Below are 27718 nucleotides of genomic sequence, written 5' to 3'. Positions count from 1 at the left end.
TCCTTTTCATAATCGACCCCAGCCCTCTAATGTTTAAGGTTGAAATCCTTATTTCATTATCAATGAGTTAAATGTTCTTCTTAATTTCTGGTCTCGTGTCTTATGATACTTATATAACCCATTACCCATCCCATTCACCCCCTCCCCCATTCCTCCCACCCCTACCATACCCATATATTCCCTTTTGTCATCCCCCCTATTTTCCTGAGGTATTTCACCTCTCCCATTGTCCCAATGGTCCTCTCAAGGAGGAGGGTAAGAGGGGCTCCTCCGATCACAGAGCCACAGCAGAACTTCTTCTCCCATTATATTTGTTATGTCTCCTCAATAGTCATTTTTTTGTTTCCTGCCACCTCCGGTTCCATGAAAACAGGATGCTTGATTAAATGGACCACTGGCCTTATGTTTCTATGTACAGGATGTTTCTGAAAAGGGCCCCTTATATATATATATATATATTTAAAAGACATTTTATTGAATTTTCCAATTAATCACATTTAAACAATAATAAACAAACATAACATAACATAAACATAACAAACAAAGATTTTTCTTCTAACCATCTTATCAATTATTTCAAATTTCTTTGCTCTGCCGAGCTTTGACTTCCCTCCCTCCCCCCAAACAGGTTTTTTCTGTCCATTCTTATCTTGCAGTTCCTTTATTCCTTCTGTTTGAGGTCAATTCGTAGGATTTATTTCAGTCCTGTAAGTGTCTTTAAACTTCTACAGTTCTTCTCCATATAGTCCACATATTTACTCCAGTCCTTTTGGAACCTTGACTCTCCCTGGTTTTGGATCCTGCTAGTCAGTCTTGCTAATTCCGCATAGTCCATCATTTTCGCCTGCCACTCTTCGAAAAGGGCCCCTTATAGACAACCAGACCGGCAGTATTAGTAAGGTGCTCACAAGGATGTTCACTGTCTTCTTAATATTACAGGAGATGCTGTCACAACAACAATAACAAGAAGAAGAAGTCGGAGGGGAATCAGGAGTTTGTTCTAATTAACACTTGTAGCCAACAAACACAGCTGTGCTGCCATTTCCAAGGGAGAGGGTCATCTGTGAAGGCATTTAGGTTTTGGAAGTGACTTTAGACACCCAACTAACATGGGACATTAATAGCCAACCTTTTCAGGTCCACCAGCAAAGCAGGCTCCACTTTAAATTTGATTGCATATTCCCATCCTGTCCTCCTCCTCCTATTTATTTGCATAATAAGGCCATACTTTGTTCTTCTCTTTCCAGGAAAGGAGGGGGCAGGGGGTTCCTATGGAAGGCGGCATTCTCATGAGCAGCTTTTATCAACCCTGTGCAATGAGCTCCACTTGTCAGAATCCGCTCTCTTACTCAATTGTTAAAGGTAGCCCAGCTATCTTCCTCTGCTATCTGAACTTTTCCATCTCTCTCTTCCTGTTAAAACAACCCTCCCTCCAAAACACTGGTGACACCACTGACCCCAGTTGTGGGTCTCGACCCATCAGTTCAAGATAAGTTATGCAGGAGGCTTCCTGTTTCTGGCGGTGAGAAATGGCTAATTCCCATATGATCGGACCCCAGCCATGCCAGTAATTCAGGGTTGATATGGGAGTAATTAGCCCTGTCAGACTCCCCAGGGTGGGGGAGGACTGTCTTGTAGACCTGCAGATTGTCCGAGATTGTCAGCTTGCATCGAGGTGCAAGCAGCAGGACACTGGGTCCCAGAGCATGACACGGCCGGGACTCTCCGAAGGCACTCTCATAGCCGGAAATATCTGTTTGATAAAATAATCAGATTTGGACAATAAACAGACATAGTCTGGACTAAAGAAGATTGAGAAAAAACCTGCAGATTTGTACAGTTCCTGGCTTGGATTTCAAAGCTCGGACTTCAAAGAGATTCTCATCATGGCGTTTGGATTATGGAGGGATTGGTATGTTCTTTTTTTGCTTCTCAATACTTACAATTGGTTTTTTAATGATTTGGGACAACATACGGTCCACCTGTTTGCAGAATGTCTTCATTAAGTGCGAGACAGAAGGCTAAATAGATGTCTAGCAGCTTCCCTCCTAGGGTCCAGGAGGGGGGATTGTGTGGTCTCTGAAAGCTGATCGATCATCAAATGACTTATATCTGTGGAATACAGTTCATTTACATTGCAATATGCAAACAGTATGCCTAATATCAAATGACAGACTTGGACAACAGCCCGGATGGGAGTAACCTAACAACTTAAAAACATGGGAGTTGCTGCGTCATTAAACTCTAAATGAAGACTTGGATAACAGCCTGGATCGGAAGATTGGAATGAAGTCAGGAAAAGCTGTGCTGCTAAATAGACAGTTGGAAAAATATATATTTAGAAATAAAGCTATACTTGATGGATGCAATGACATATGATTTTGGACATGATTGAGAATTGCATAGCCAGGGACGGAAAACTTTAAAGTATTAAAATTGGAATGTGGAAAATAGGGGAACAACAAGAACGAGACATTGGAGATACACTTCAATAGGTCCAGACTATGGGAAGCCTGGAAAAAATAAATAATTAACAATTTGGACTGCAATTTGGTCTTTTTTTGTTTATTGTTTTTAATTGGATTATTATGATTATGTGTTAATTGGCTTTTGTATTGGAAAATTAATGAAAATGATTTAAAAACAACAACAACAAGATAAGTTATGCAAACAATTGATTCCCCAACAGATCAATTGACTACAGAACTGTGGGATCTGTATGGAAGTTCACAGGTCCCTTGGCTATCAAATTGCTTGTTCCTTGACTAAAATAGTTTGAATGCATATATAGGCATGGAAGTGACCTTGCAAATCATCACGTATGTGTTTTTAAGAGCGCCTGCAAATTGGAACTGAGATTGAGGAAGGATGCTTTTAGACAGCGGTAGACAACATAGTGCCCTCCAGCTATTTTGTACCACAGCTCCTGTCATCTCTGACCATGCTAGCTAGGTCTGATAGGAGTTGTAATCCAAAACCTCTGGAGGACATCAAGAGCAGGACCCAATTTCTTCTATTCCTCTTCATCTTACATGCCCCACCCCATTTCAATGTGATTTTGATTTGCTTTTCTTGCTCATCCTTCCACTTTTACAAAAACACTTTCTAAAGCAAAACAGGCAGCACTTCAGTGAGATAAATAGGGCAAGGAGTACAACAGCCAGGAGGAAGGCCATGACGTCAATAGAGTGATACTGGATCCAGTTGAGGTCATGTGCTACTGGCCTCAAGTGGGGAGCCCCCTTGTGCTTCATCACAAACTCCACCCAATGCACCGCAAGATCAAGAGGTTCAATGGGCCTGTCCAGGTGGAGAGCTGAGAGACGCTGGATGTTCTCTTTATACCTAAAAGAAAAGAACCTCTTTAGCAAATAAATATTACAGGGAAATAAAACACACAACATAGAAGCAGATTTCCAAAGCATTTGAAATCCAAGTGGAGTTGATGCCATTCTCTAGTTTATATTACTGAGGTTATTTTTCTATTACAAATGTGGATCCCCTGAGCAGCTGAGACCTCCACTGCGTAGAGGCTGGACATGCTGAGAGACTGGGGACATGGGATGCAACCCCCCCCCCCCCGTTCCTACGTGTCTCCTACGTGACAGCTGCTGCTCATTGCAGGTCCTTGGAGATAAAAATAGAAAATGATGCAGTGTCCAGGAACTTCTGTGATGCAACTGATGATACTGGTGACCACCAGCAGGTGGCAGTTGGAGGAGGGATGATCTCAGTCAGTATCTCTTAAACACACCCGCTGACAGAATGTGGCCTGCTGAGCTAAGCAGGAGCTGGCAGGTAGTCAAGAACAGTGCCACTTCCCAATGTGGACGGAGACGCCCCCTGCCTTCACTGCTGCTTCCTGACAGTTCCTGCAAGGGCGTCCTTTTCCATTCCCTTCAGTTGCCCCACAGTGACTGTGTAAACCCCCCTACTGGAAATAGGATTATAATATGAATCAGCACAGGGTTGTATGAATCAACAAGCGGCAGATTTGCTGGCTTGCCTTGGCAGATACAGTATTGCCAAGGAGCAGAGATGGAATATTGTGCAGGACAGTGGTTTGTGATGGTTACGGAATGCTTTCCAGATCAACCTGTCTGTGAAGGAACCCCTGCATAATGCCTTCCTGGAAACTCCTGCGCATTTGGAGGATTTTGGAGAATACTCCAAGGCACTTGGCTCACCTGGAGCACGCTTCTTGGCCCTCCCCCCCTGCCCCCACTTATTGTCCCCTTGGGGGAGCTAGCAGCACACATTAGAAGATACTCCAAACTCTCTTGCAGCTGTTCATTGTAGGGAAAGCTATCGTTTATGGAACGTTGCCATTACTTAACTTTTCATAGATAATACTCTGATTAGCTTCTGAGAATGCCATGGTCTGACAGAAGACATTTTTAAAACCACTAGTGTAGAGGACCCCAGAGTCCAGGTAAAGAATCAAAGCAGTACAAACAGAAGAGTTGTTTAGAAGAGACTTTCTTCTTTACCTGTCACCAGCAGCAGTGTACAACCCCCCCCCCCTGATTTCAGTGACGAATCACCAAGCAACCTCTGTGCCGCCCTCAAGCTCCCATCCCACCAGGAAGTCCACCCCCCAGCAGCCACCCTGCCGCCCAACAGACCCCTGTGGCACCCTGCAACCCTCCCCCACGCCCGGTGCAGAACGCTCCTGGTCACCAGGCATTATTTCATTTCCTCTGAATAACCAATAACTGCCAGTGAGAAAGACAACAATGCACTGAAGAAAAGAAGAAAGAAAATTTCCATGGTATATTTCCTTGCATATTCTGATTTTAAATGTACTTTGGGCCAACCCTAAAATGAGTTTTGTACTTCTCATTACTCACTTTTTATCATAAATAACAGCCTTCAGTGCCTCAGATAAATCCTTGGAAGTCATTTCAACTACATTCAGAGTCACTCCTGCTCCTCGAGATTCCATCCGCTTTGCATTGTCCATTTGATCTCCAAAAAGTGGCATCAACACCATTGGTACTGCATTGCAGATCCCCTCATAGACCCCATGGGAGCCAGCATGAGTGATAAAGGCTCTGGCTTTTGGATGAGCTGTTGAGGAAAGAGCAGGGGGTGGAGAAATACCAACAGGTTGTTTATTCTGCTAACTACAACGTCTCTAGGCCAAGTTTTAAAATTGCATTTTTATGGAAGCAGCCAATTGACGTTCAAATTAAAAAGCTATATGATTAAGCAGATCTCCTTGGACTGTTACCGTATGTACAGTCTAGCAAAATGCCTTTCAGAAGGATGGCACAGAACTGTGGGAGGAGAGAAGTGGCCCCTTCTAGGCCATCTAGACCAGGGGTGGGGACCCTTTGTCAGCCAAAGAGTCACATTCCTTCATGGACAGCCTTCGAGGATTCCAGACCAGTGGTGGGTCCTGCCACTCTCCATCCAGGCAAGGAAGAGGTGCTATCACAGTTCAAGGACCCAGTCCAGCCAGGTAGGGTGCAGAGGAGGGCCAGTGAAGCATGTGGCCTAGGGGGCATGGCCTGTGTTGAGTCCTGAAGGCCAGATAAAGAGGCTTGGGTTCTCCATCCCTGATCCCTCAATTCAATATAAAGGGTGGAGACCCTCTGGCCTGAGAGTCAGATTTGACCCACCAGATTTGGCCTGTGAGGCTGTTTTCTTCAAACCACACCCACCTGCCCCATACTTGACACCACATGTAATGTCAGATGTGGGACAAGCAGAGACGCAGAACTGAACATCAAGTGATCGGCAGGGAGCCCCGTCTTCTTGGGATCAAGCATGCAAGAGAGTTCTCAGGTACACCTGTAGAAAGCAGGATATCAGCTGCCTCCAGTATCATGTCTAGTTTGGTGCTAAATTCCATTAATGCCAATGGTACTTTGGTCAGTCATTGTTTCACTCCAAGTAGTTATGGGTAAGGATCAGCAAATCAGTCAATTTTGGTTTCTCCAAGTTTCTCATCTTACCAGTCTTATGTTCAGTTCTCCATATTTCTATGCCAGTTTGCGATTATTATTATTATTCATCATGAAAACTCGCCAACGTTTTAGTGTGAATTTCTCCTAATATAATGGATTCTTGTAGGTTATTTTTACTACTTTGAGCATTTTAATGCATTCCTCACCATAGTATATAAATTTTTGTACATTACTTGCATTGCAGAATTCGGAGCAGTGTGAATTTTGAAGGACGGCTGTGATTTAGTTCACAGATGGTTTTGGATAGTGCGAATGAAGTAAGCTTGCCTTTCAATGTGAACTGAATCAAATTTTCCCCTCACCCCTATTTCACGGCTCACATTTTGGCATCTGTGCCCACAGTCCTTTCATCCATTTCCTTAGTTTTTTATGCACACTGTGAGCATAATGCTCCAGGCAGGGTTTTCTTTTCCTAGCCCAGCTTTTACAGCTACAGGGCTTTGCTATGAGTGTACATGACCAAGAGCAATGTGGGAGCATGCCCATCCAACATCACATTACTTTACACTTTGCTAAACAGTATTTAGATCCACTCTCTCATGGTATTGCTAAGATGCAGCTAGTGGCATAGAAGCAGCATTAAGTGCTGGTTATAGACAACAATGTAATTCCTGTCCCAGACATACCAAGCAGATCATTTTGTGGTAGCCACTTCACAAGCTTTGTGTTCTTTGGAAGATTTGGGGGTGTTTCTCCTGTATATCTCCATAGCACCTTCATGAGGAAGGAAATACATAGATTAGGAAATAGATCTTTTCACTTCAAACACTTACAAAAACTTCAAATTGCACTTGAACAAGCATTCTCTCCTATCTCTTACGTAGGGTGCAATGCCTCTTCAAAGAGCCCCATTAGTTGGAAAGGTGGGATATTGGTTAACAACAAATAAATAAGTTACTGCTTGTATATAAAAGAATGAAAGTACACTTCTAGTTTTTACCCATGCATAAGTTTAACTGAAGAATAAAATATCAGTCATTATTATTTTTCCCAGGGGTTGTGAATGCATATTTGTATCCTTTTGTGTGTGTTTAATTTTTATTTTTATGCAATTGTATTATGTCATTTTTTTAAAATAAAAAACATGTTTAAAGAATGGACTAAAATTAATAGATTTTTTTAAAGTTTAAAGTCCTATTCTTTATCCGAAACTGAATAACATATATCACCTATCCTTAGAGCAGTACTATTCCCAATTTACTGATGGAGAATTCATGCCTACTTAACACCCAGTGGCTGTGTTTGGATGATCATATCTCAGCTTCATAGGCTGAGATACAAACAAGCCTTTTGCAACCTTTGGTGGACAAACCTTGGAACAGAGACCTTAACTACAATTCTCAGTTCAAACCTTGGCTTAGCTGCCATGTGAAGCTCAGGTTAAAAAACCAAGAAGGAGCAAAGCATGTGTGAGTTCCTCTTCAGGAGCCATCAGATAGTTTGCCTTGCCTTGCCGTGACATGTGAACCAGGACAAAGAGTTAGCTAGGATTTGAATCCAGGTCTTGTATCTAAATCCAACACATTTCAGTAGATAACAGAGGGAAGATAATTCAGTGCAAATGCTTTGCCCCAAGTTAGGCAAATATAAACAGAAACGAAGAATATTGCACTCTCTCTGTGACTTTAAAAAATGTAAAAGCTTACAAAAAATCAAAACACAAACCATTCCCAATAATTTATCTCATAAAATAGCATGTAATCATGTCCGTAAGTCTATAATGGTCTGAATCTGCATGGGATCTCACGCTAGGATAAAGTAATATGGAATTAGTTTCATGATTATCCAGACAATGAAAAATAATAATAATAATAAATTCTTTATAATTGTCACAGGATCGCTGGCGGCTACTCTAGAGTAACGACTCCGGCACGTTGCATTTTTATGCTTTTATTATGTGCAGACTATTTACAGTGCAGAAGCTGTACAATGTACATGTTCTCAGTCTGGGTCAGTACCCCGGAATGGGGATTCCCGCGTCTTTTTCCAACAAAGTAGTCTGGGAATCCCCAATCTCCGCCCCCTTTTCTTCATGAGCAGCTCCGGAACTGGAGGGAGGGGCCTTCTAGCAATGTTTTCCTGCCTCCCTCTTTCCCTCTCCCTTCCTTCCTCTCCCGGTCGGCGCAGGGGCTCTGTGACCCTGTCAGAGCCCTGCCCTCTACTTCCTGTTTCCCCGCTAGACTCATCTCCTTCCCCGCTCCCGCTTGTGCTCGGAGAGGAACTGGTTGTCACGATGGGAGGGGGCAGTCTATAGCTCCTGTCCTTCACAATAATATTCAAAGGGAATACTTTTAAATATTTAAAAACCTTCCTCAAATATGATCCCGGACACCAAACAGGTTTAAGAATGTCCTGGAAGACTGATTTAGAATGTGACATAACTGATTATACTTGGTTTACCATGTGGCAAAAGCTCCTTTTCAAATGCATCTGGAAGCCACCAGGTTTAGGAAGTCTGACATAGGGCAACATGATGGATGCTGCTAAAGTAGCTCTTTCTTACTTTGAAGAAGGATGATGCAAGCCTGGGAAATCAATTTATTATAGACTCCTCTCACTTCTCGGCAGTCAATGAGAAGTATTCTCAGAGTAATGAGGGAAGAAGTCTCATGTTATGGTAGCAAAAAAATGCAGAGAAGGCCAAATTTCACCAGTTTCTGGACTGGTAATTGATTAACTAACATGGTTATACTACAATCTATCATCACTAAAACTTTTTCCAACAGATGTCTCTAGCCTCTGGATTTCAGATAATATTTTAGCCCACCCTCCCCAACTTAAAGAACCAAGACCTAGTCCATATGACCTGAAATTTAGTTGCAGAATGTTGGTTATGAAGATCAGCAGGGTTTTCTGCATTGTTCCACTTGTGGTTGCTGTACAGTTAGGGGAACCCGCCGAGGGCTCAGCTCTGGCAGCTTTATCTGGAATGCAGCCAAACGTGACAACTGTCAGGGAACTATTCACAGATTTGGTTACAGGTAGGTAGCCGTGTTGGTCTGGGTCGAAGTAAAATAAAAAAATTCCTTCAGTAGCACCTTAAAGACCAACTAAGTTTTTATTTTGGTATGAGCTTTCGTGTGCATGCATCTGAAGAAGTGTGCATGCACACGAAAGCTCATACCAAAATAAAAACTTAGTTGGTCTTTAAGGTGCTACTGAAGGAATTTTTTTATTCACAGATTGTTCCCCTGTTGTCTTATTGCAGCAAGATCAGCTGTAGCTGTGCTTTCTGTAGCTTTTGAGCAGGGACTGAGTCAGCAGCTGGCATCTAAAGTACCATGGCAATATCTCTAAAGAGCTGTATGTGAACAGCTTCCCAGTTCATACTGTGTCAAGCTGCAAGATTGCTTGTTGGACTGAGGCAAAGGGTTGTGTGTCAACTTTAGCTTCGGAGCTGCTTTTAAAGCAGACAGCAACACATGCATAATGGACCAAAGTATTTAACATCCTACGTGAATAGAGGTTACAATTTTCCCTTCTTACCGTCTGAGGTATTGTTCCAAACGCTTCAGCTATTTCCATAGCTTTTTTCATTGGAATTTCAGAAACCATTGAACCCAAGGAAAACACTACAATGCCATGTTCGCCAGAATTGTTTACCATGGCTTCAAATTCCTAGGGAAAACAAACAAACAAACTTTTGGTGAGAATTCTGTGTTATGTGGGAATATTTTCATCTCTCCCAAAAAGCTAAAAGAAAAAGTAACCTTTGCTGGGTAGGTAAGAGAGAGAGTGTGTAAAAACATCAGACCATTTCTAGAACCAGATCTGTCTGGGGGGGGGCAATGTGGGGTCCAGGACAAATCCTTCCTTGTAGGCCCTCCTGCTGCCCCTTCTCTCCTCTGCCCCTCCCCAGCAGGGACCCTTCCTCTCCCCTCCACTTACTTTTGCTGCTGTTGTTTTGCCACTGCTGTAATAGTGGCAGCCTCTCCTCTTCCTCCTCCTCTTCCTCCTCCTCCTCTCTCCCCTGCCTGGCTTACATTTTTCTTTTGCCCCTGAGAAGAATTGTCCTAGACCAGCCTAATGGTCTACCTGCCCTCCCATTCAGTCTTAGACACTGGTCAGGATATTGAATTTCAGGAATCTCTATACAGTGGTACCTCGGAAGACGAATGCCCTGCAAGACGAATTTTTCGCAAGATGAATGCGTCTTGCGATCTGATGGTGACTCGCAAGACAAATTTGTTTTGTGAAAAATTAGTCTTGCGAATTGCGGTTTCCCATAGGAATGCATTGAAATTTAATTAATGTGTTCTTATGGGCAAAAAAATAATAATAAAAAAATTCAATGCATTCCTATGGGAAACCACAATTTGCAAGACGAATTTTTCGCAAAACGAATTGACTCGCGGAACGAATTGAATTTGTCTTGCGAGGCACCACTGTAAAAACATATCATTTAGGATATTTCAAATTGCTCTTCATCCCAGAAGTAATCACAGAGCAGGTTTACAACAGAAAACACAAATGCAGTAAGTACAGCAACCAATAAAAATAATAAAAAAATCATACTCAATAAAGTTTTCCACATCAGCAAAGCAAGTTAGCAAGCTGACATAAATATGATATAATAAGGCTGTTCTCTAAGCTCAGCTAAGGTATTAGGCATTAGGATTTATAAGCCCAGGGCCTCTGTGCATATTATTTTAAATTTGCTGCTTGGTAATTGCATTGAGCCTCTTGATTCCAATATTAAGTCTCCCTTCCAAGTACTAACCAGGCCTGACCCTGCTTAGCTTCCGTGACCAGACAAGATCGGGCATGTTCAAGGTAGTATGGCCACAGACATTCTGATATGTCAAAAGGGAGATGGGCACATGCTATTAACTTTTCCAATCTACTATGAAATATCTCAATCCTAATCCGTTTCTCATCCTCCATTTTTAAAGTGAAGTTTTGAACAGTCTCAGTAAGGGGGAGTGGAGAGTTGGACTCCAACCTGAGTCAGTGGATTTTCCTTTGCACAGTTTATACCCCCAATGAAGACCATGTTGGGCATGATAGGCCTGGGATATTCAAAAACAAAGTCATAGCGCAGAAGCCAAATTGATGCATGACTATAAAGGTCTGTTACTGACATATCTTGGTGCAGGAATTCCTTGTTCAGTGTTCTATAGGGTGAATAAAGAAAATAGCATATCACGGATTCCAGTGAGCTGATTAAAAAATTCTTCACTCTCTGGTTAAAGTTCATGTGATCTGTATTGCCCGAGAAAAATTTTGGGACATAAGAATGTGGGTTTGGACACTGTGTTGCCATAAAGTCTAAACCACATGGAATTCCCCGCAAGTAGTAAATAGAAGGAAGAGATAAATACTCAGCCAAGATCTGCCCACATGGAAACACTGGATCCATAAATACAACGTTGAATTTGGTTTCTTTAAGGTAAGAAACCAGCTCTTTGTTGTTTAAAAGCTGCTTGCAATTATTATATAGAAGCATTGTAATATTTCTTATTCTTGAAAATGTCCCAGTCATTCTTTCCAGGAAAGGCTGGCGTGCAAAAATCTTGTGACCAAGCTTTTGGAATTCTTCTTTCAAGTATTCCTTTGAGTAGGGCACGGCAAATGTTTTCATTGTATAATGTACAGATGACTTTATCCATAAGTTTGTCTCAGGAGCAATGACAACTACTTGGTGTCCTCTCTGCTGAAGGTGTTCCATAACTGGATGGATACTGAGCCAGGCACTGCCATCATTGGGTATTACCAAGACCTTTCCTCCATCCGTAAGGCTCCAGAAAAAGAAAGTAAGCAAAACACATGCAGGTAGCTGGCAAATGCCTTGACGCATAGAAATCTTCTTGCTGGTTGCATTGTGGCGTAATTCTAACCCAAAATGAAATGAATGTAAAGAAACCATTGCGAACAGCACAGGAAACAGCCTCTTGTGAGCCTTTAGCCCTATCTTCTTCTGCAAATATTTGTTTTCTGTGACACATTTATTAAGACAGTGTGGAATGTGTAAATCTTGGTCAAAGGTCGGTTTTGCAAACCAGCCTTGATTGGGTGATAAGGAGTCAGCAGGCTGCCTGCTTGCGTAAGTGTCTCTACTACCACTTCTGTACTCAGCCAGTGACTTCCATCCAGTGGCATCACCAACAGCTTCCCACTTCCAGCACAATGCCACAAACAGAACAAAAAGGCAAGGCCAGCAGCAGCTGGTTGAGACATTGAATTCATCCTTCCTATCAAGGAATCATGGAGCCCTGAACTTGCTATGCGCCTTGTGTGCCTAATGTATGAAAGCAGATGTTGCAGAATAAACACTGACTGGTGCAGCCCACTGGATCACAGATTCTAAGCATCAAGTAACTGTTTAATGTGTTGCCTCTGCTGAACCTCTTGTTAGGACAAATAGCCCTTATATCAAATTATAAGAGCAATTTCAACTGAGTTGATGTTTTAAACGGCTCAGGACCACAGTACCTCAAGGACTGCCCATCTCAATACGAACCGACCCAGATCCTGCAATCATTCTCTTAGGCCCTTCCTCATGTGCCTTCTCCATGAGAGATCTGGAGGGTGGCAACATGAGAACGGGCCTTTTCTGTAGTGGTTCCCTGTTTGTGGAATGTTCTCCCCAAGGAGGTTCATCTGGTACTGTTTTAAGAATTTTAAGGTCTTAGATATATAATAAATGTTCATAAATGTACAACGCAAACACATACATAAATATATAAACCAATGACTGAAAACAGTACAGAAAGACCTGAAACCATTTTGACTCCCAAACTGACCAAATGTTTCTCTGCAAGGAGGGAGGGGGTGAGGGAACCTTCCCATTGTCTCAGGAATTAAGTAATTACCATCTCAAAGAAATGGCCAGACTATCAAGAAAGGCAATTAGATAAGGCATTATCAGATAACCTGGCAGACAGGAAAAACAACAATATTCAAATTTCTGTTGTAGACTGCCTTTTCTGTGATGTAGGTATGATGTATGGAGGGGTGGTCTTGGGCAGGGAATTTCAAAATGTCTATATAAGGGCAGGCACACCTTTGTTCTGGGTCCTCCTCCTTTCTCCTGCCTGTAAGGGAGCACCCTCTTACAACAGTTCAATAAAGACCAGGCTTACTAGCTGCTTTGCTTCTCAATATTCTCTGGTTGGCCTCTGTTATTTTCTCCTACCGATGGAGAACCTACAAAGGACTCTCTAAGGGCAGATTTTGTTTACAACAGTGCCTTCATTGTACATTTTTAGGTGCCAGGCAAAAACATTCTTTATCAATGAGCGGCTGATTTACGGTCTATGTCCTTTTAAATGTGTTTGTGGAAGCAGGGTTATTGGTTTGTTTGGGTTTTGTTCTTCTTTTTAATATGTATTTTGTGGTATTATTCTGTATTTTTATGCTGTGAACCCCATGCAGTCTTCAGATGAAGGGTGTTATACAGATTGAATAAACAAAACAACATAAAATAAACCCTCAAAACCCTTTAGCCAGCAAATAAAATTATTATATTTTCTTTTTTATTATTATATTTTCTCAAAAGTAAAAATAAAATAAAATAGTAGGAGTAAGCAGCACAATCCAGTGATCAAAACTTGGGAAATACTCAAAGGACTGCTGCACACAGGAGTTTACTGTCAATTTGCTTTTAGTCATGTGTGTTCTCCATTTGACATCTGTTATATGAAAATGCCTATATCCAAATATATCGTTTCGTTGTTTATGTTCTATCTGTGATAGTAGTTTCTATGTTAGTTATTTCCAAAGTGTGTCTCTACCTGAGACTGTAATGTCAAGCTTTGTTTCTGTACCAATATACTGTATGTATCTTCCTGGTCTTACACGGTGACAAGGGATGTGGGTGGCGCTGTGGTCTAAAACACTGAGCCCCTTGGGTTTGCTGATCAGAAGGTCGGCAGTTTGAATCCATGCGATGGGGTGAGCTCCCATTGCTATGTCCCAGCTTCTGCCAACCTAGCAGTTGAAAAGCATACCAGTGCATTTACCAGTGTAAATAGGTACCACTGTAGCGGGAAGGTAAACGGCATTTACTTGCGCTCTGGTTTCCGTCACGTCATGTTTTGTTGCACCAGAAGCGGTTTAGTCATGCTGGCCACATGACCCAGACAGCTGTCTGTGGACAAATACTGGCTTCCTTGGCCTGGAAGCGAGATGAGTGCTGCACCCCATAGTTGCCTTTGACTGGACTTAACTGTCCAGGGGCCCTTTACCTTTTTATAGGGTGACAATTGTAGTTGTTTAGTTGTGTCCGACTCTTCTTGACCCCATGGACCAGAGCACGCCAGGCACTGCTGTCTTGCACTGCCTCCCGCAGTTTGGTCACTCATGTTGGTGGCTTCGAGAACACTGTCCAACCATCTCGTCCTCTGTCGTCCCCTTCTCTTTGTGCCCTCAATCTTTCCCAACATCAGGGTCTTTTCCAGGGAGTCTTCTCTTCTCATGGGGTGGCCAAAGTATTGGAGCCTCAGCTTCAGGATCTGTCCTTCCAGTGAGCACTCAGGGCTGTTTCCCTTCAGAATGGATAGGTTTGATCTTCTTGCAGTTCATGGGACTCTCAAGAGTCTCCTCCAGCACCATAATTCAAAAGCATCAATTCTTCGGTGATCAGCCTTCTTTATGGTCCAGCTCTCACTTCCATACATCACTACAGGGAAAACCATAGCTTTAACTATACGGACCTTTAACGGCAAGGTGATGTCTCTGCTTTTTAAGATGCTGTCTAGGTTTGTCATTGCTTTTCTCCCAAGAAGCAGGTGTCTTTTAATTTCGTGACTGCTGTCACCATCTGCAGTGATCATGGCATTCAGGAGTAAAATTGGCCGATCTTCTTCTTCCTTTGCAGGAATGGCAAAAACTGAACTATGACATCTATACCCTACGGCAAATGCGAAGGGAAGTGAGAAACAGGTGGAAATGCATTTTGGAAGATTTGGGTAAGTCAGTTAAGTTCAGGCTATTTTCTAATACAGTAGTTAACATACAAACAGTATGTATATGTGAGGGAAGGATCTAATATATACGCACAAAGAAAAGCAAAGATATATGCACTCAATTTTGTGTGATAGTGAGATATTTAAAAACAAAAAACCCCACCATTACCGTACTTAATACTGTGTCCCATTTCATTTTACCACTGGGTTTCCCATGTGTCTGCAAGATCCTTTTGATCCTTTGCAAATATATTTGCAGTAACCTACATTTGCTAAAATGGGACTTAAAATCCTGCCCTAGGTTTTCTGAAGGAAGCAGATACCCTGTTATCAGTGACCAAACGAAGCATCGTCAGTGACTCTCAGAACATGAGCAAAGCCCGAGAGATCCTCTTGAAGCTGTCTGAGGAGACAGCTATTTTCCCAACAAGCTGGGAGCTTTCGGAGAGATACCTCTTTGTGGTGGTAAGTCTTGACTTCTCTCTTTCCTTTTTCATACTCTTTCATGGAACCGCTCAGTGTGATTTGGAAAGTACATTGGTAGTAGTGCCTGTCTAGCTCCATACAGTCCTGCTCATGATTGTTCCCGTGAATAGGAATGGCCTTTCCAGCCCAAGATTTTACATCACTGCAAGCTTGCTTCAATATAGAAATATAGCAGCTTTCGTGCAAAGAGCCACAGATGGCATCTTGACAGTTGTCTCTGGCACTGAATCAAGAGTTAGTTTCATCTGGTTGCTTTATAAACAGTTCCTTCCAAAGAAATCTGCCCCAGAGTGTGAGCTGACAGTTGGTAGGACCCCAGACATACAGATAGACTGTTTTACATCTGGCTCACAATGCTGCCTTTTCAGGACACTTGGGGGTTTAAGCATACATTGGGAAAGGTTACTAGAGAATTTTATTGCCCTGACCGCTCCGGCGGGAAGGTAAACGGCGTTTCCGTGCGCTGCTCTGGTTTGCCAGAAGTAGCTTTGTCATGCTGGCCACATGACCCGGAAGCTGTATGCGGACAAACGCCGGCTCCCTCGGCCTATAGAGCGAGATGAGCGCCGGAACCCCAGTCAGTCACGACTGGACTTTACCTTTATTATTGGCCCAATGCCACAAGCCACAAAACCTGGCAAGAAGTATATCTTAACTGTTATTGATTATTGTACTCGTTTTTGTGAAATGATTCCATTATCACAAATTTGTGCCCCTTTTGTGGCAAGAACTTTATTAAGTGTCTTTTGTTGCTGGGGCTTACCACAAACTATCACCAGTAATAATAATAATAATAATAATAATAATAATAATAATAATAATAATAATTTATTTATACCCCGCCCATCTGGGCGGCTTCCAACAAAACACTAAAATACAGAAATCCATCAGACATTAAAAGCTTCCCTAAACAGGGCTGCCTTGAGATGCCTTCTAAAGGTCTGGTAATTGTTGTTCTCTTTGACCTCTAGTGGGAGGGCATTCCACAGGGTGGGTGCCACTACCGAGAAGGCCCTCTGCCTGGTTCCCTGTAACTTGGCTTCTCGTAGCGAGGGAACCGCCAGAAGGCCCTCGGAGCTGGACCTCAGTGTCCGGGCAGAACGATGGGGGTGGAGACGCTCCTTCAGGTATACCGGACCAAGGCCGTTTAGGGCTTTAAAGGTCAACACCAACACTTTGAATTGTGCTCGGAAACGTACTGGGAGCCAATGTAGGTCTTTCAGGACCGGTGTTATGTGGTCTCGGCGGCCGCTCCCAGTCACCAGTCTAGCTGCCGCATTCTGGATTAGTTATAGTTTCCGGGTCACCTTCAAAGGTAGCCCCACGTAGAGCGCATTGCAGTAGTCCAAGCGAGAAATAACTAGAGCATGCACCACTCTGGAGAGACAGTCAGTGGGCAGGTAGGAGCAGATAAACAGCTGCCCTGGACACAGAGTTGACCTGTGACTTAGGTGGAGCCTTCATGTCCAGGTTAATGCAGCATATTTTTGAAATTACTAAAATTGAACATAGGACAAGCCCGGCTTATTGTCATTGGACCAATGGTTTAGCTGAAAGGCTGAATAAATCTATGTTGCTGAAATAGCTCATGGAAAAGAATGGGACCAGCACCTAATGTTTTTGATGTGTGCGTATCATGATTCAGTGCAGGAGAGTCTGGGGTACTCCTCAAACAAACTAGTATATGGGAGGTCTTTGCGCATTCCATTAAGCTTGTTAAAACAACAGTGGGAGGGAGTGTTGCAAACAAGCCCTTTGTCTGTTCAAGATTATATGCAGAAGCTACGAACAACCTTGAGTGATGTTTGGATAACTTCCCAAGAGAGTCTTAAAGTTGCCCAGCAGGGGCAAAAACGTTACAATGATAGAAATTCTACCTGGAGATAAAGTGTTGAGTTTGCATGGAGTTCAGCCACTTTTTCTCTCCTGCAGGACCGTCTTATTGCCCTTGATGCTGCTGATGAATTCTTTCGAATTGCCAGTGCAACGTATCCAAAGAGTGAAAGATGTACAGTGAAAGAGGAAGTCAATCTGATTGCGGTCCAGTTCAGTTCTTCTCTGTCATAACACTGCTCACCTTTGGATGGACTTTTGATTTTGAAGGTGTTATGAAAAATGTACCCCAAAATGCGTTGCCTTTTAAGAAGGACAGACGCGGGTCGGAAGCTCCAAAATTTGCACTAAGTTCAGCTCCGCCGGGAAAATGACAGAGACCACACGATGCTGTCAGGAAAAACAAACTGATCCCTTTATTGCAGAATGCAAAGCTACAGCTGTAGGGTCCCTGCCTCTGGAAAGAAGGAAGGAACCCCGGGAAATGGTGAAGTCCCCCTATATACCCTCCTGTTCATGCATGGAAATCTCTGGACTAGGAGGGAGGGGGAGACAAGGGCGACGGGGTGCGGAGATGACTCTTCCTTTCAGATGGAGAGATGTCAATCTCTCTTCTCCTGTCGTTGATGGTGCTCCCTGTTGTTTGGCAGGAAGGGCAATCAGTCAAGATGGGTGCAGAGGTGGGGCAGTTCCTGGCGATTTCCATGGGGTGGAAGTCCGCCCGGCAGTGTTTTCCTCCAGGCCATGGAAGGGTGGGCTACGTTGAGGATGGCAATTTATTTGAATAAAGTTGTCAAGCTAATCTTTCTATTGTCCGTGTCTTCCTTCGTTGGGTATGGGACGGTGATGGGGAGGTTTCAGGGGGGCTTGGGGTCAGAGAAGGGTTGCACAGAAAATAAGTATGGAAAACATTTCTAATACATCCTGACGTATACAGTTCTAAAATATAAAACAGTGGTTTTCTAATACAAAGAGATACTAACAAACCTATTTTCTAATACAGAGGAACACTAGTCTAATTAATCAAGAGTAATACTGAGGTTGTGGTTAGGTTCTTAGGCATATAGGGAGGGACGCCTTTCAAGGGATATAAGGGGTTTCTCACATTTAAGGCACATAAGGCCAGCAGACATATAATCACAAGAAGCAAGCATATAATCACGAGAAGGTAAAAGTTCATAGCAAGTTTGTATAAGGTTTGTATAAAATGGTAAGGCTGTATAAAAATGGGCTGCGTTACTTGGTGGAGTTTATGATAATTGTCTGTGATAATTGTCTAGGCGAGGGTTGCATATGCTTGTCCTTAGGCGAAGGGGAAATGCAGATGTCTAGGCAAGGGTTGCATATGCTTGTCCTTAGGCGAAGGGGAAATGCAGAGTTTATGTTGGATTTTAGGAGGTGTTTGAATATGTTAATCCCTGCGGAGGGGGTGCGGGTCTGTGGAGGGAAGGAGAGCCAAGCTGTGGCGGCGAAATGGTGGTGCGAAGGACTCTGGGTAGCCGTAGCTGTCAAGCTGTGGTTACCCCTCTCTGTTCATTAATAATGGTGTCCTGCAACCCCCCCAATATGATTTTATAACAGTGTCCCCTCTCTGAGGCAATATTGTTGTGTAACAACCAATCATTGCCTCATATAATCGACAGTGACGCATTCTCCATTTCACTGTATGCAGCAGTATTCTAGCACTTATGGGAAAAACAAGTGGTCTATGCTTTACATTTACCAGAAGATCCACCAATATTGACTGGAAAGCGTAGTTTGTTTGTTTGTTTTTACCTTTTTGTGTGTTGTCAGGTGTCAAAGCTAGCTCTCCTCTGGTCTCACACCTCCATCATGGCACAGCAGCAACAATCCCTGGTGAATCCCCTTAGGGCTTTCATATCGACCATGTCACCTGGCACTCACCATAGCTGCCACAGGTTTGGACATGTCATGAGAGAGATGCCTTTGCCTTGGGCTTTCTATGGGATTTTTTTATTATAGGCTCTGGTCTTGCACTGTAGTAGGGAGTTGCTCAGTTACTCTTAAAGGGAGAAAGCTACTTGCACCTTGGATTCACTTGCCCAATTAGAACTGACCCAATTATAATTTATACAGCCCCATAAAAACCATTCTGAAAAGGGCACATGTCCAAATTGGTCAATTTAATTCTATAAGGAATCATTCCAGGTAAATCAAGGCATATACACCTTCTTGTATCTGCTGGTTTCATGAATCCTGAAACTGCTTCTTGGTAAAAAGAAGGCTGGCACACTACAAAGTGCCAGGTGAGATAAGGAAATGTGGTCATAAATTGATCTAAATCTCAACAATGGACTATGCAATAGCCTGATCTTTTAGAAAACATGAGTCCTCCATTGGGCGTATAAGGAATAATACCACCATTGGGTGCATAAGGAATGTTACACTATACAATAACTTACTATACATAAAACATGAAAGCAATTACACACAAAAATGCCCCCCCCCCTTTGTGGAAATAACATATACTTGTCAGACATAGGTCAAGGTTTCTGCAGAATATCACGTAACATAAAACATAATTATATATCAGTTGCACAATCTTGAGGGCACAGTCTAAAATAAAAAAAGAAATATCCTTGTAACTCATTCCCCCCCCCTTGTCCGTCCCATTTGACACATTTCAGCATTCCTACATAATAACACATAATGCATAAAACCTTCACATTGTTAAGTCTACACCATTTGTATATCTTGAGGCAATTGGGTGAACTTGAGATAATTCTTGCTGCTTTTGCATGTATTTCCAACCTTGGGCACAAGGGCTTTTCTTGTCTGCCTTTGAGTCACTGGGAGGAAGTTAACAGCACTTCTAAACCTTGCTGAAACATTATAGCTAAGAGATAAAATGCCCTTCATAATTCAATTACTTAGTTTCTCAAGTCTTTTATGGGAATAAATTGTTGTGGCCACTGTGATGCATTGGCAGGTTGGTAAGGTGGTGAGGGGATGGTATTAGCATTTGATTTCCTGTAAAACATCCTTTTGAAAATAGGCCTGTAGGGGGGTTGGGGCCTGAAGATATAATTAGTTAAATAATAATAATAATAAAGGGGAAAATATTCTATAAAGTTCTTCTTGGGAAGCTGCAAATAATATGTGATCATAGTTAAGCATTTTATTAATTTAAATATTATTATTATCATTCATATTTAATTACTGCTGTTATTGTCTACTCAGTCTGTTTAATTTACTTCACCTAGTTTGGCTGTGGAGGACAACAATTTTGTTAATTAGGACACAATTGATAAGTTATTAACATTTTCCATGTGTGGTTCTGAATTCTCTTTGAGGTTCGCGTATCCTGTTTGAAAGGGATTATTATTACTATTATTATTTACAGGAAAGAATGACTTAGATGCTACATTCGTATGTACAGGAAGAAAAAGTAGAAATAGAAAAAATGCATAAATAAAAACAAAATGATATTTAGATTACCACTCAAACAGCAATTTTTTTTTTTAAGAAGGACTTGACACAAAAATCTCAGATTTAAAAAAAATTATTATCAAATAATATGAAGACATTATAAAGACCATACAGGTTAATATTGGCATTCCACGTGATGGACTGATGGACATGCCCCAAAATATAACAAAACAAAACACTGACATATGAGGAACCAAAATAAATAAATAAATGCTAAAACACACAATTTCTAATAATGAGCATCTCAAATGAAAATAAAGAGTAGCAATCTAAAGTTGTACAAGTATGGTTAGATTAATTTAATAGACATAATGGAAAAACTGATTTAATAAATGGAAGCAGATTATTTGTAAGCTAAAGAGAAGCGTCAAAGCCAAAGAGAAATAATAAAAGAGGAAAAAGGAAATTACTGTTTGTATCACTTCACTCCCCCCCCCTTTTTTTTTTGTTGTGGGAGAAAGGAAAAAATAAACACTTGTTACTGGAGTTTAGTCTTCTTAAAGGTTCACATATCCTTTAGAAATGTTCTTCCTGGGAAAGCTGTGAGAATAATTTTTGCATGTTAGGTTGGAACTTTGCAAGGGGGGAGGTTATGCAGGAGTTAATGCTTGGGGTGAAATGCAAATGCGAGATAAGTATCTGAAGGTGCTTCCTGAATACCCATTGGAAAGGGGGAGCAGACCCTTGGTTTGCATAGTCTGGAGTTTTTTTTCTAAGCCCTTGACTAAAATCACAATCAGTATCCTGTTGAAAGGGGAAACAAACAGCAACAAAAAGTACTCAAGCGATGAAAGTACTCAAGCGATGAACTCAAAGTGGGAGTGCTGAGATATTTACCTCTGGAAAGAATTTTGCATATTAGATTTGGAATGATGGTCCAACACTTGACCCTTTTGTTTTCTCAAGTGACCCCCTGGAGTCAAAGACACATAAGGAAATTTAAACAAATTTTCCCCTGCATGGCACAGGCACTTCAGCATTTGGTTGCTGTTTTTGTTTTGTTTTGTTTTTAACCTCCTTTTTCTCTCTATTTTTCTCTTCAAGCTGGCATAGCCTCTGTGCATGTACAAAGTTCATGATTCAGAAATCCATTGTACCACTTGAAAGTGTTGCTGGTGTTGGCTAAATTACCATTTGAATAGAGGAAGGGAAGGGTGAATAGGTTAGATTTTACACAGAAACCCAACAATTTACACTTCCACCAAACCAGCAACAAAAAGTGGTCAAATTAAATTAATTTTGGTCAGTTTAAATCCATTTCTATAGCTTTTGTGTCCTGAGATATTTCTGACACCTCTTACTTCCTGTTCCTTGCTGCTTAGGAAGCAGGCTTATAAATCTTAAACTTTAAATATATAAAACTTCAACATCCAGACAACCCAATGTTTTCACAGACAACCCAACCCAATACTTTCACAAGAAAGCTGCAATAAAAGTTTGGTCAAATTAAACTCCTTAATGAAGTCATGGCACTAATTAGCCATGTTTACTGTACTATATAAACATCTCATACCCCAGGCAAAATAAATCTTGATTTGCCCCCTTTATCTACAGGGTTCGGGGTGAATTCGTAATTGCAAATGTTTTCGTTTGTTTTTAATTAATTTATTACAGCCATGGCAGACTAAATTCTCTGCCCCCTTATCTATGGGTGATATGGCCAGAGCAGACTTAATGATATTCAACATTCTCACTCATCTCAGCCTCACCATCTTCCAGACTAATTCTTCTGGCCTTTATGTACAGGGATGGTCAAGGCTCATTCTGCTTGATTATGAATTTGTATGTGCTTGAACTGTTGGGTGGAGTTTTGCAGTTAAAAAATAGCTGACAATATGGTGGGGGGGGGGGGGAAACACCAGACATTCATTTCCAATGTATGATATACCATCTCTACCTCTTTCTAAGTGGCACCTCAAACTCTTCATGCCAAACTTTAAAAATCTGTCTTTCCATCCTTCTCCACCAAAGAGTAAAGCTTGACTGAATTCAGGCCATTTCACTAAGCCACCAGAGTTTAAACTCACTTTTCAGTGCTTGAGTAATCTAGTCCACCCCTTCTGAAATATGGGGATCTCAACACTATCACCGCCCTTAGGATACACATACATTTGAGTACAGATGCCTGACTGGGAAGGAAACACGGGCTATGCCCTATCACGGAAGCACACGTGTGTACTAAGGGAAAAATAAGGAAGGGGAAGATTAAAAGTACCAACGTTATATAGAAGCCTTTAGCAAATCTTAAGATTGGATAAAGATTGGGAAATGTTCAAGACTTTCATATGTGCTTAAACTTTAAACCTTAATAGAGAAAGTGATAAAAACTTATATAATCACTCCATAACAACAATGACACTCTTGTTCCAACTCTGAAAACCAATAATCTTTCCTTGCCAGAAAGCAGAGCTGGGCTGAATTTCAACCCATCACCACATCAGACACATTGCCTTTCACATAGCTCTAAAATGGAAGTTAGAAGGGACCCTGAGGTCATTTAGTCTAACCCTCTAAGATACAGGATTCACAAGATTTGAATGAAAATACCAACTTTATACAGAACCCTTTAGCAGATGAGTTTTTTTCCTTAAGAGACTGATATCAGGAGCCCGACAATAACCCTTCTGTCCAACACAATCAAAGTTAAAACTAGACTCAGATAGACAATTCCTGGCTATGGAAGCTCTACTTTTGACAAACAAATCACCTTTATAGGAATAGCTGTTCAATTTTCCTTTAGTCAATATTCCTCTAGTCACTTGGAGAAAGACTCCCCTTTGTAGCCTCTCTCAATAACAACATTTGCACACCTCATTCTCATATTTATCATGTTTAAGATTGATTGGTTCAACATGGTTTCTTTATACTAGAAATTTAAAACAAGTTGGCAGTTTTAACTATGCACACTTAAGAAGGCAGTCTATGGATGTTGTGGCCAATCTAAACACAACCCCACAACATTTCTAAACATTGAGTACATCTCTTATCCACTTATAGCTGGAGTTTATGAAGTGAATATTTTCAAGTTTCGAAATTTTTTTCAAAGCATTGAGCAAGCATTTTCAAAGTTACAACTCTTTATTTTCTTCCATCCTGCCCCTCTTTTCTGTTGAAAAATGGGTAGGTACACACACACACACCTCTTTATACTTTTGGAGAGAGAAAAAAAACCCTTCTACAGCCTCTTTAAAACAAACCTTTACACACTACTTCCACTCTTTTTAATATTTGCCATGTTTTTGGGTTGATCAAGCCCTTACATAAAAATTATTTAAGCAAGCTTGCATTTTGTTTTGGTTTTTCCTTTTGTTTTTTTTTTAGACCCTGAAACATTTCTTAAATACAATTGGAGGCGTTTATCAGAGTTCAGACGGGAAGTAAGCTCTCCTTGGGCTTATTTCTCCCCTGAAGCCTGCAGAGTTGTCTCTTTGGACAGGGGTGCACCCATTTTTGCCCTGGTCAGTCTCCGAAGGGGCACTTGCGCAAGTTCTAGCCCTGGGCAGTCTCCGACGGGGCTGTGGGGTCTCTCGGGGTTCTGGGGACTCCTTGGGAACGTGGGGCACGTCTAAGGAAAGTGGACAGACTCCGATAGGAAAGTGGACCGACTCCGATAGGAAAGTGGGCTTGGGAAGGTTTGCTAAAGGGCTCTCTAAGGGAAAAATGGGGTTTGGAAAGTCTCCTTAGGAAAACGTTCTAGGAAAGTGGGCACACTCCGAGGAGGACTCTTATTCCCACCCACAATTTAATAGTGCCACAGCAATCTCCCTGCCTCTTGCTCTCTAGACTCAGGTCCTACTGAACGCTTGCCTACGCAATGCCAGATCGGACCTGAGGAATGAAAAGTAGGAAAAGGGAACGGGCGCACTTGCAATCTCTGGTCATGGGTCATACCTAACAAAAGGTCGCCATGGCAGAGGGGCGTCTTCACCCGGGATAGCTAAGCGAGAGAAGGGAGAGTTGCCAAGGCTCGCTATCTGGGCAAAACTCCGACGGACAACAAGCCTTGGGGAGGAAAAGGGCAGCCGCAAAACCTTCCAGCCTGGGCAGACTCCGACGGGCTTTGGGTTTTTTTGGCTATGAAAAATAGGAAAGAGTTTGATTGCTGTGACAATTCCCACCCCGAAAAGCCAATTTCCCTATTGATACTCACGTCGCAGCGCGCTGCCTTCTTTTCCTGAAGCTTGGTCACCTCGCAACAATCAGGAGAAGAAAAATCTTGTAAAATCAACCCCCACGGCCGTCTGGATCCTGTTTGTTTTCCCTGTGTGGTCCCGCTAAGGATCCCAGTTAGGCCAGAACTCCAGGGACAGTCGGGGAAGGGGATCCCCCCTGCAAATGGCTGGGTGCGCTTGGGCTCCCCAACCACGGCGCCCCAAGAGTACGGCTAAACGGAGTCTCCTGGCTGGCTCGCCATATTGTTATGAAAAATGTACCCCAAAATGCGTTGCCTTTTAAGAAGGACAGACGCGGGTCGGAAGCTCCAAAATTTGCACTAAGTTCAGCTCCGCCGGGAAAATGACAGAGACCACACGATGCTGTCAGGAAAAACAAACTGATCCCTTTATTGCAGAATGCAAAGCTACAGCTGTAGGGTCCCTGCCTCTGGAAAGAAGGAAGGAACCCCGGGAAATGGTGAAGTCCCCCTATATACCCTCCTGTTCATGCATGGAAATCTCTGGACTAGGAGGGAGGGGGAGACAAGGGCGACGGGGTGCGGAGATGACTCTTCCTTTCAGATGGAGAGATGTCAATCTCTCTTCTCCTGTCGTTGATGGTGCTCCCTGTTGTTTGGCAGGAAGGGCAATCAGTCAAGATGGGTGCAGAGGTGGGGCAGTTCCTGGCGATTTCCATGGGGTGGAAGTCCGCCCGGCAGTGTTTTCCTCCAGGCCATGGAAGGGTGGGCTACGTTGAGGATGGCAATTTATTTGAATAAAGTTGTCAAGCTAATCTTTCTATTGTCCGTGTCTTCCTTCGTTGGGTATGGGACGGTGATGGGGAGGTTTCAGGGGGGCTTGGGGTCAGAGAAGGGTTGCACAGAAAATAAGTATGGAAAACATTTCTAATACATCCTGACGTATACAGTTCTAAAATATAAAACAGTGGTTTTCTAATACAAAGAGATACTAACAAACCTATTTTCTAATACAGAGGAACACTAGTCTAATTAATCAAGAGTAATACTGAGGTTGTGGTTAGGTTCTTAGGCATATAGGGAGGGACGCCTTTCAAGGGATATAAGGGGTTTCTCACATTTAAGGCACATAAGGCCAGCAGACATATAATCACAAGAAGCAAGCATATAATCACGAGAAGGTAAAAGTTCATAGCAAGTTTGTATAAGGTTTGTATAAAATGGTAAGGCTGTATAAAAATGGGCTGCGTTACTTGGTGGAGTTTATGATAATTGTCTGTGATAATTGTCTAGGCGAGGGTTGCATATGCTTGTCCTTAGGCGAAGGGGAAATGCAGATGTCTAGGCAAGGGTTGCATATGCTTGTCCTTAGGCGAAGGGGAAATGCAGAGTTTATGTTGGATTTTAGGAGGTGTTTGAATATGTTAATCCCTGCGGAGGGGGTGCGGGTCTGTGGAGGGAAGGAGAGCCAAGCTGTGGCGGCGAAATGGTGGTGCGAAGGACTCTGGGTAGCCGTAGCTGTCAAGCTGTGGTTACCCCTCTCTGTTCATTAATAATGGTGTCCTGCAACCCCCCCAATATGATTTTATAACAAAGGGATTGGTCAGAGTAATGCGACTTCTTCCTTTCCTTCAGAGAAACTAGTATATCTCAGAAGTGCAGGATAAATCCAGGATGATGTACCTGTTGTACCTGTTGTATAGCGTGGTGCAGTAGAGACTCACCTTGACTCAGGAGAAAGTCTGTGATTGGAGTCTTCTATAAGCTTTGGTAAAATAAAAAAATTCCTTCAGTAGCACCTTAAAGACCAACTAAGTTTTTATTTTGGTATGAGCTTTCGTGTGCATGCACACTTCTTCAGATACCAGTGTGCATGCACACGAAAGCTCATACCAAAATAAAAACTTAGTTGGTCTTTAAGGTGCTACTGAAGGAATTTTTTTATTTTACTTCAACCCAGACCAACACGGCTACCTACCTGTAACCATAAGCTTTGGTGCTAGATTAGATGCCGGTGGTAGTTTTACAGCTGCAGTGAATATAAAAAGTGCAGTGACAGAAACTTCAGATGTAATGTTTTTCTCTTTGACAGCTTGGTACAATTGGTACAGTTATTTCCCATAACTGACCATTCTCCTGTGTTCCTGTTTGTGGGATTTTAACAGGGTGGAAAGTTAACGCCTTTTAAAACTGCCATTTCATCAAGTTCCTTCTCTCTTGAGAATACACCATGTATCGTGCCAGCAAAACTCCACATATCCATCTATGCAATTAGAGATTCTCTGTCTGGTAGATGTGGGTGACGTTTTCATCAACAACGGCAGAATGTTGTGAGAACCATCAAAAACCATACTGCAAATTACTTCCTAGCAGCAAAAGAGTCTTACTTTGGCTTAATTAGCATTTTTAGAAGTGAAGAAATCAAATCCTGCTATTTCTGAGCTGGTTTTGCCTCAAGATTCAAAAATCTACAATGGCTGTTACTGAGCTTTCCCCACCATAGCACGAATCCATTGTTCCACTGTGAAAGATTCCCCGTGATGGGGTGAGCTCCTGTTGCTCGGTCCCAGCTCCTGACCACCTAGCAGTTCGAAAGCATGTCGAAGTGTAAGGAGATAAATAGGTACCGCTCTGGCAGGAAAGTAAACAATGTTTCTGTGCGCTGCTCTGGTTCACCAGAAGCGGCTTAGTCATGCTGGCCACATGACTCGGAAGCTGTCTGCGGACAAACGGCGGCTCCCTCGGCCAATAGAGCGAGATGAGCGCCGCAACCCCAGAGTCGGACACGACTGGACCTAACTGTCAGGGGTACCTTTACCTTCATTGAAAACAGCTGCAAGCCTTCCTTTTGTCCTAGATCCTTATGCAGTAGTTATTGATTCCAGTTGCCTCCTCTGTTCCAGCTGATATTTTTATCACATACTGAACTTGGACATTGT

General features: G+C 42.4%; 2 protein-coding genes across 3 annotated transcripts in view; one reads left to right on the top strand and one right to left on the bottom strand.

Annotated features, from left to right (window-relative positions):
• The window catches only part of MREG (melanoregulin), a 56573-nt gene extending 29966 nt beyond the window's left edge, over window positions 1-26607 (top strand). For both annotated transcript variants that reach the window (XM_060282346.1, XM_060282345.1), the window contains exons 3-6: window positions 14791-14881; window positions 15180-15343; window positions 17297-17467; window positions 26376-26607. In XM_060282346.1, the coding sequence (XP_060138329.1) occupies window positions 14791-14881; window positions 15180-15343; window positions 17297-17431 (390 nt within the window). In that variant the 3' untranslated portion in view covers window positions 17432-17467; window positions 26376-26607. The remainder of the gene's footprint in view (window positions 1-14790; window positions 14882-15179; window positions 15344-17296; window positions 17468-26375) is intronic.
• On the bottom strand, window positions 282-11887 carry LOC118096827 (UDP-glucuronosyltransferase 1A1-like). The gene is made up of 5 exons (XM_035139062.2): window positions 10915-11887; window positions 9459-9590; window positions 6599-6686; window positions 4851-5070; window positions 282-3345 (listed from the first exon to the last, which is right to left on the bottom strand). Exons 1-5 carry the CDS (start codon window positions 11836-11838, stop codon window positions 3048-3050), a joined length of 1662 nt encoding a protein of 553 aa, XP_034994953.1. The 5' UTR covers window positions 11839-11887; the 3' UTR covers window positions 282-3047.
• Window positions 26608-27718: the final 1111 nt, after the last annotated feature.

Source organism: Zootoca vivipara, chromosome 1 (genome assembly GCF_963506605.1).
Source record: "Zootoca vivipara chromosome 1, rZooViv1.1, whole genome shotgun sequence".
NCBI lineage: Eukaryota > Metazoa > Chordata > Lepidosauria > Squamata > Lacertidae > Zootoca > Zootoca vivipara.
This window is presented reverse-complemented; position numbering and strand designations above follow the sequence as displayed.

Excerpts from the sequence above, each read along its gene's own strand:
- LOC118096827 (XM_035139062.2), bottom strand. The coding sequence starts at position 11,838 with ATGGTTTCTTTACATTCATTTCATTTTGGGTTAGAATTACGCCACAAT. Across the intron at positions 9,591-10,914 it reads AGGAAAATCCACTGACTCAG|GAATTTGAAGCCATGGTAAA; the intron begins GTTGGAGTCCAA and ends TGTTTTCCCTAG. Across the intron at positions 3,346-4,850 it reads GCTGTTATTTATGATAAAAA|GTATAAAGAGAACATCCAGC; the intron begins GTGAGTAATGAG and ends CTTTTCTTTTAG.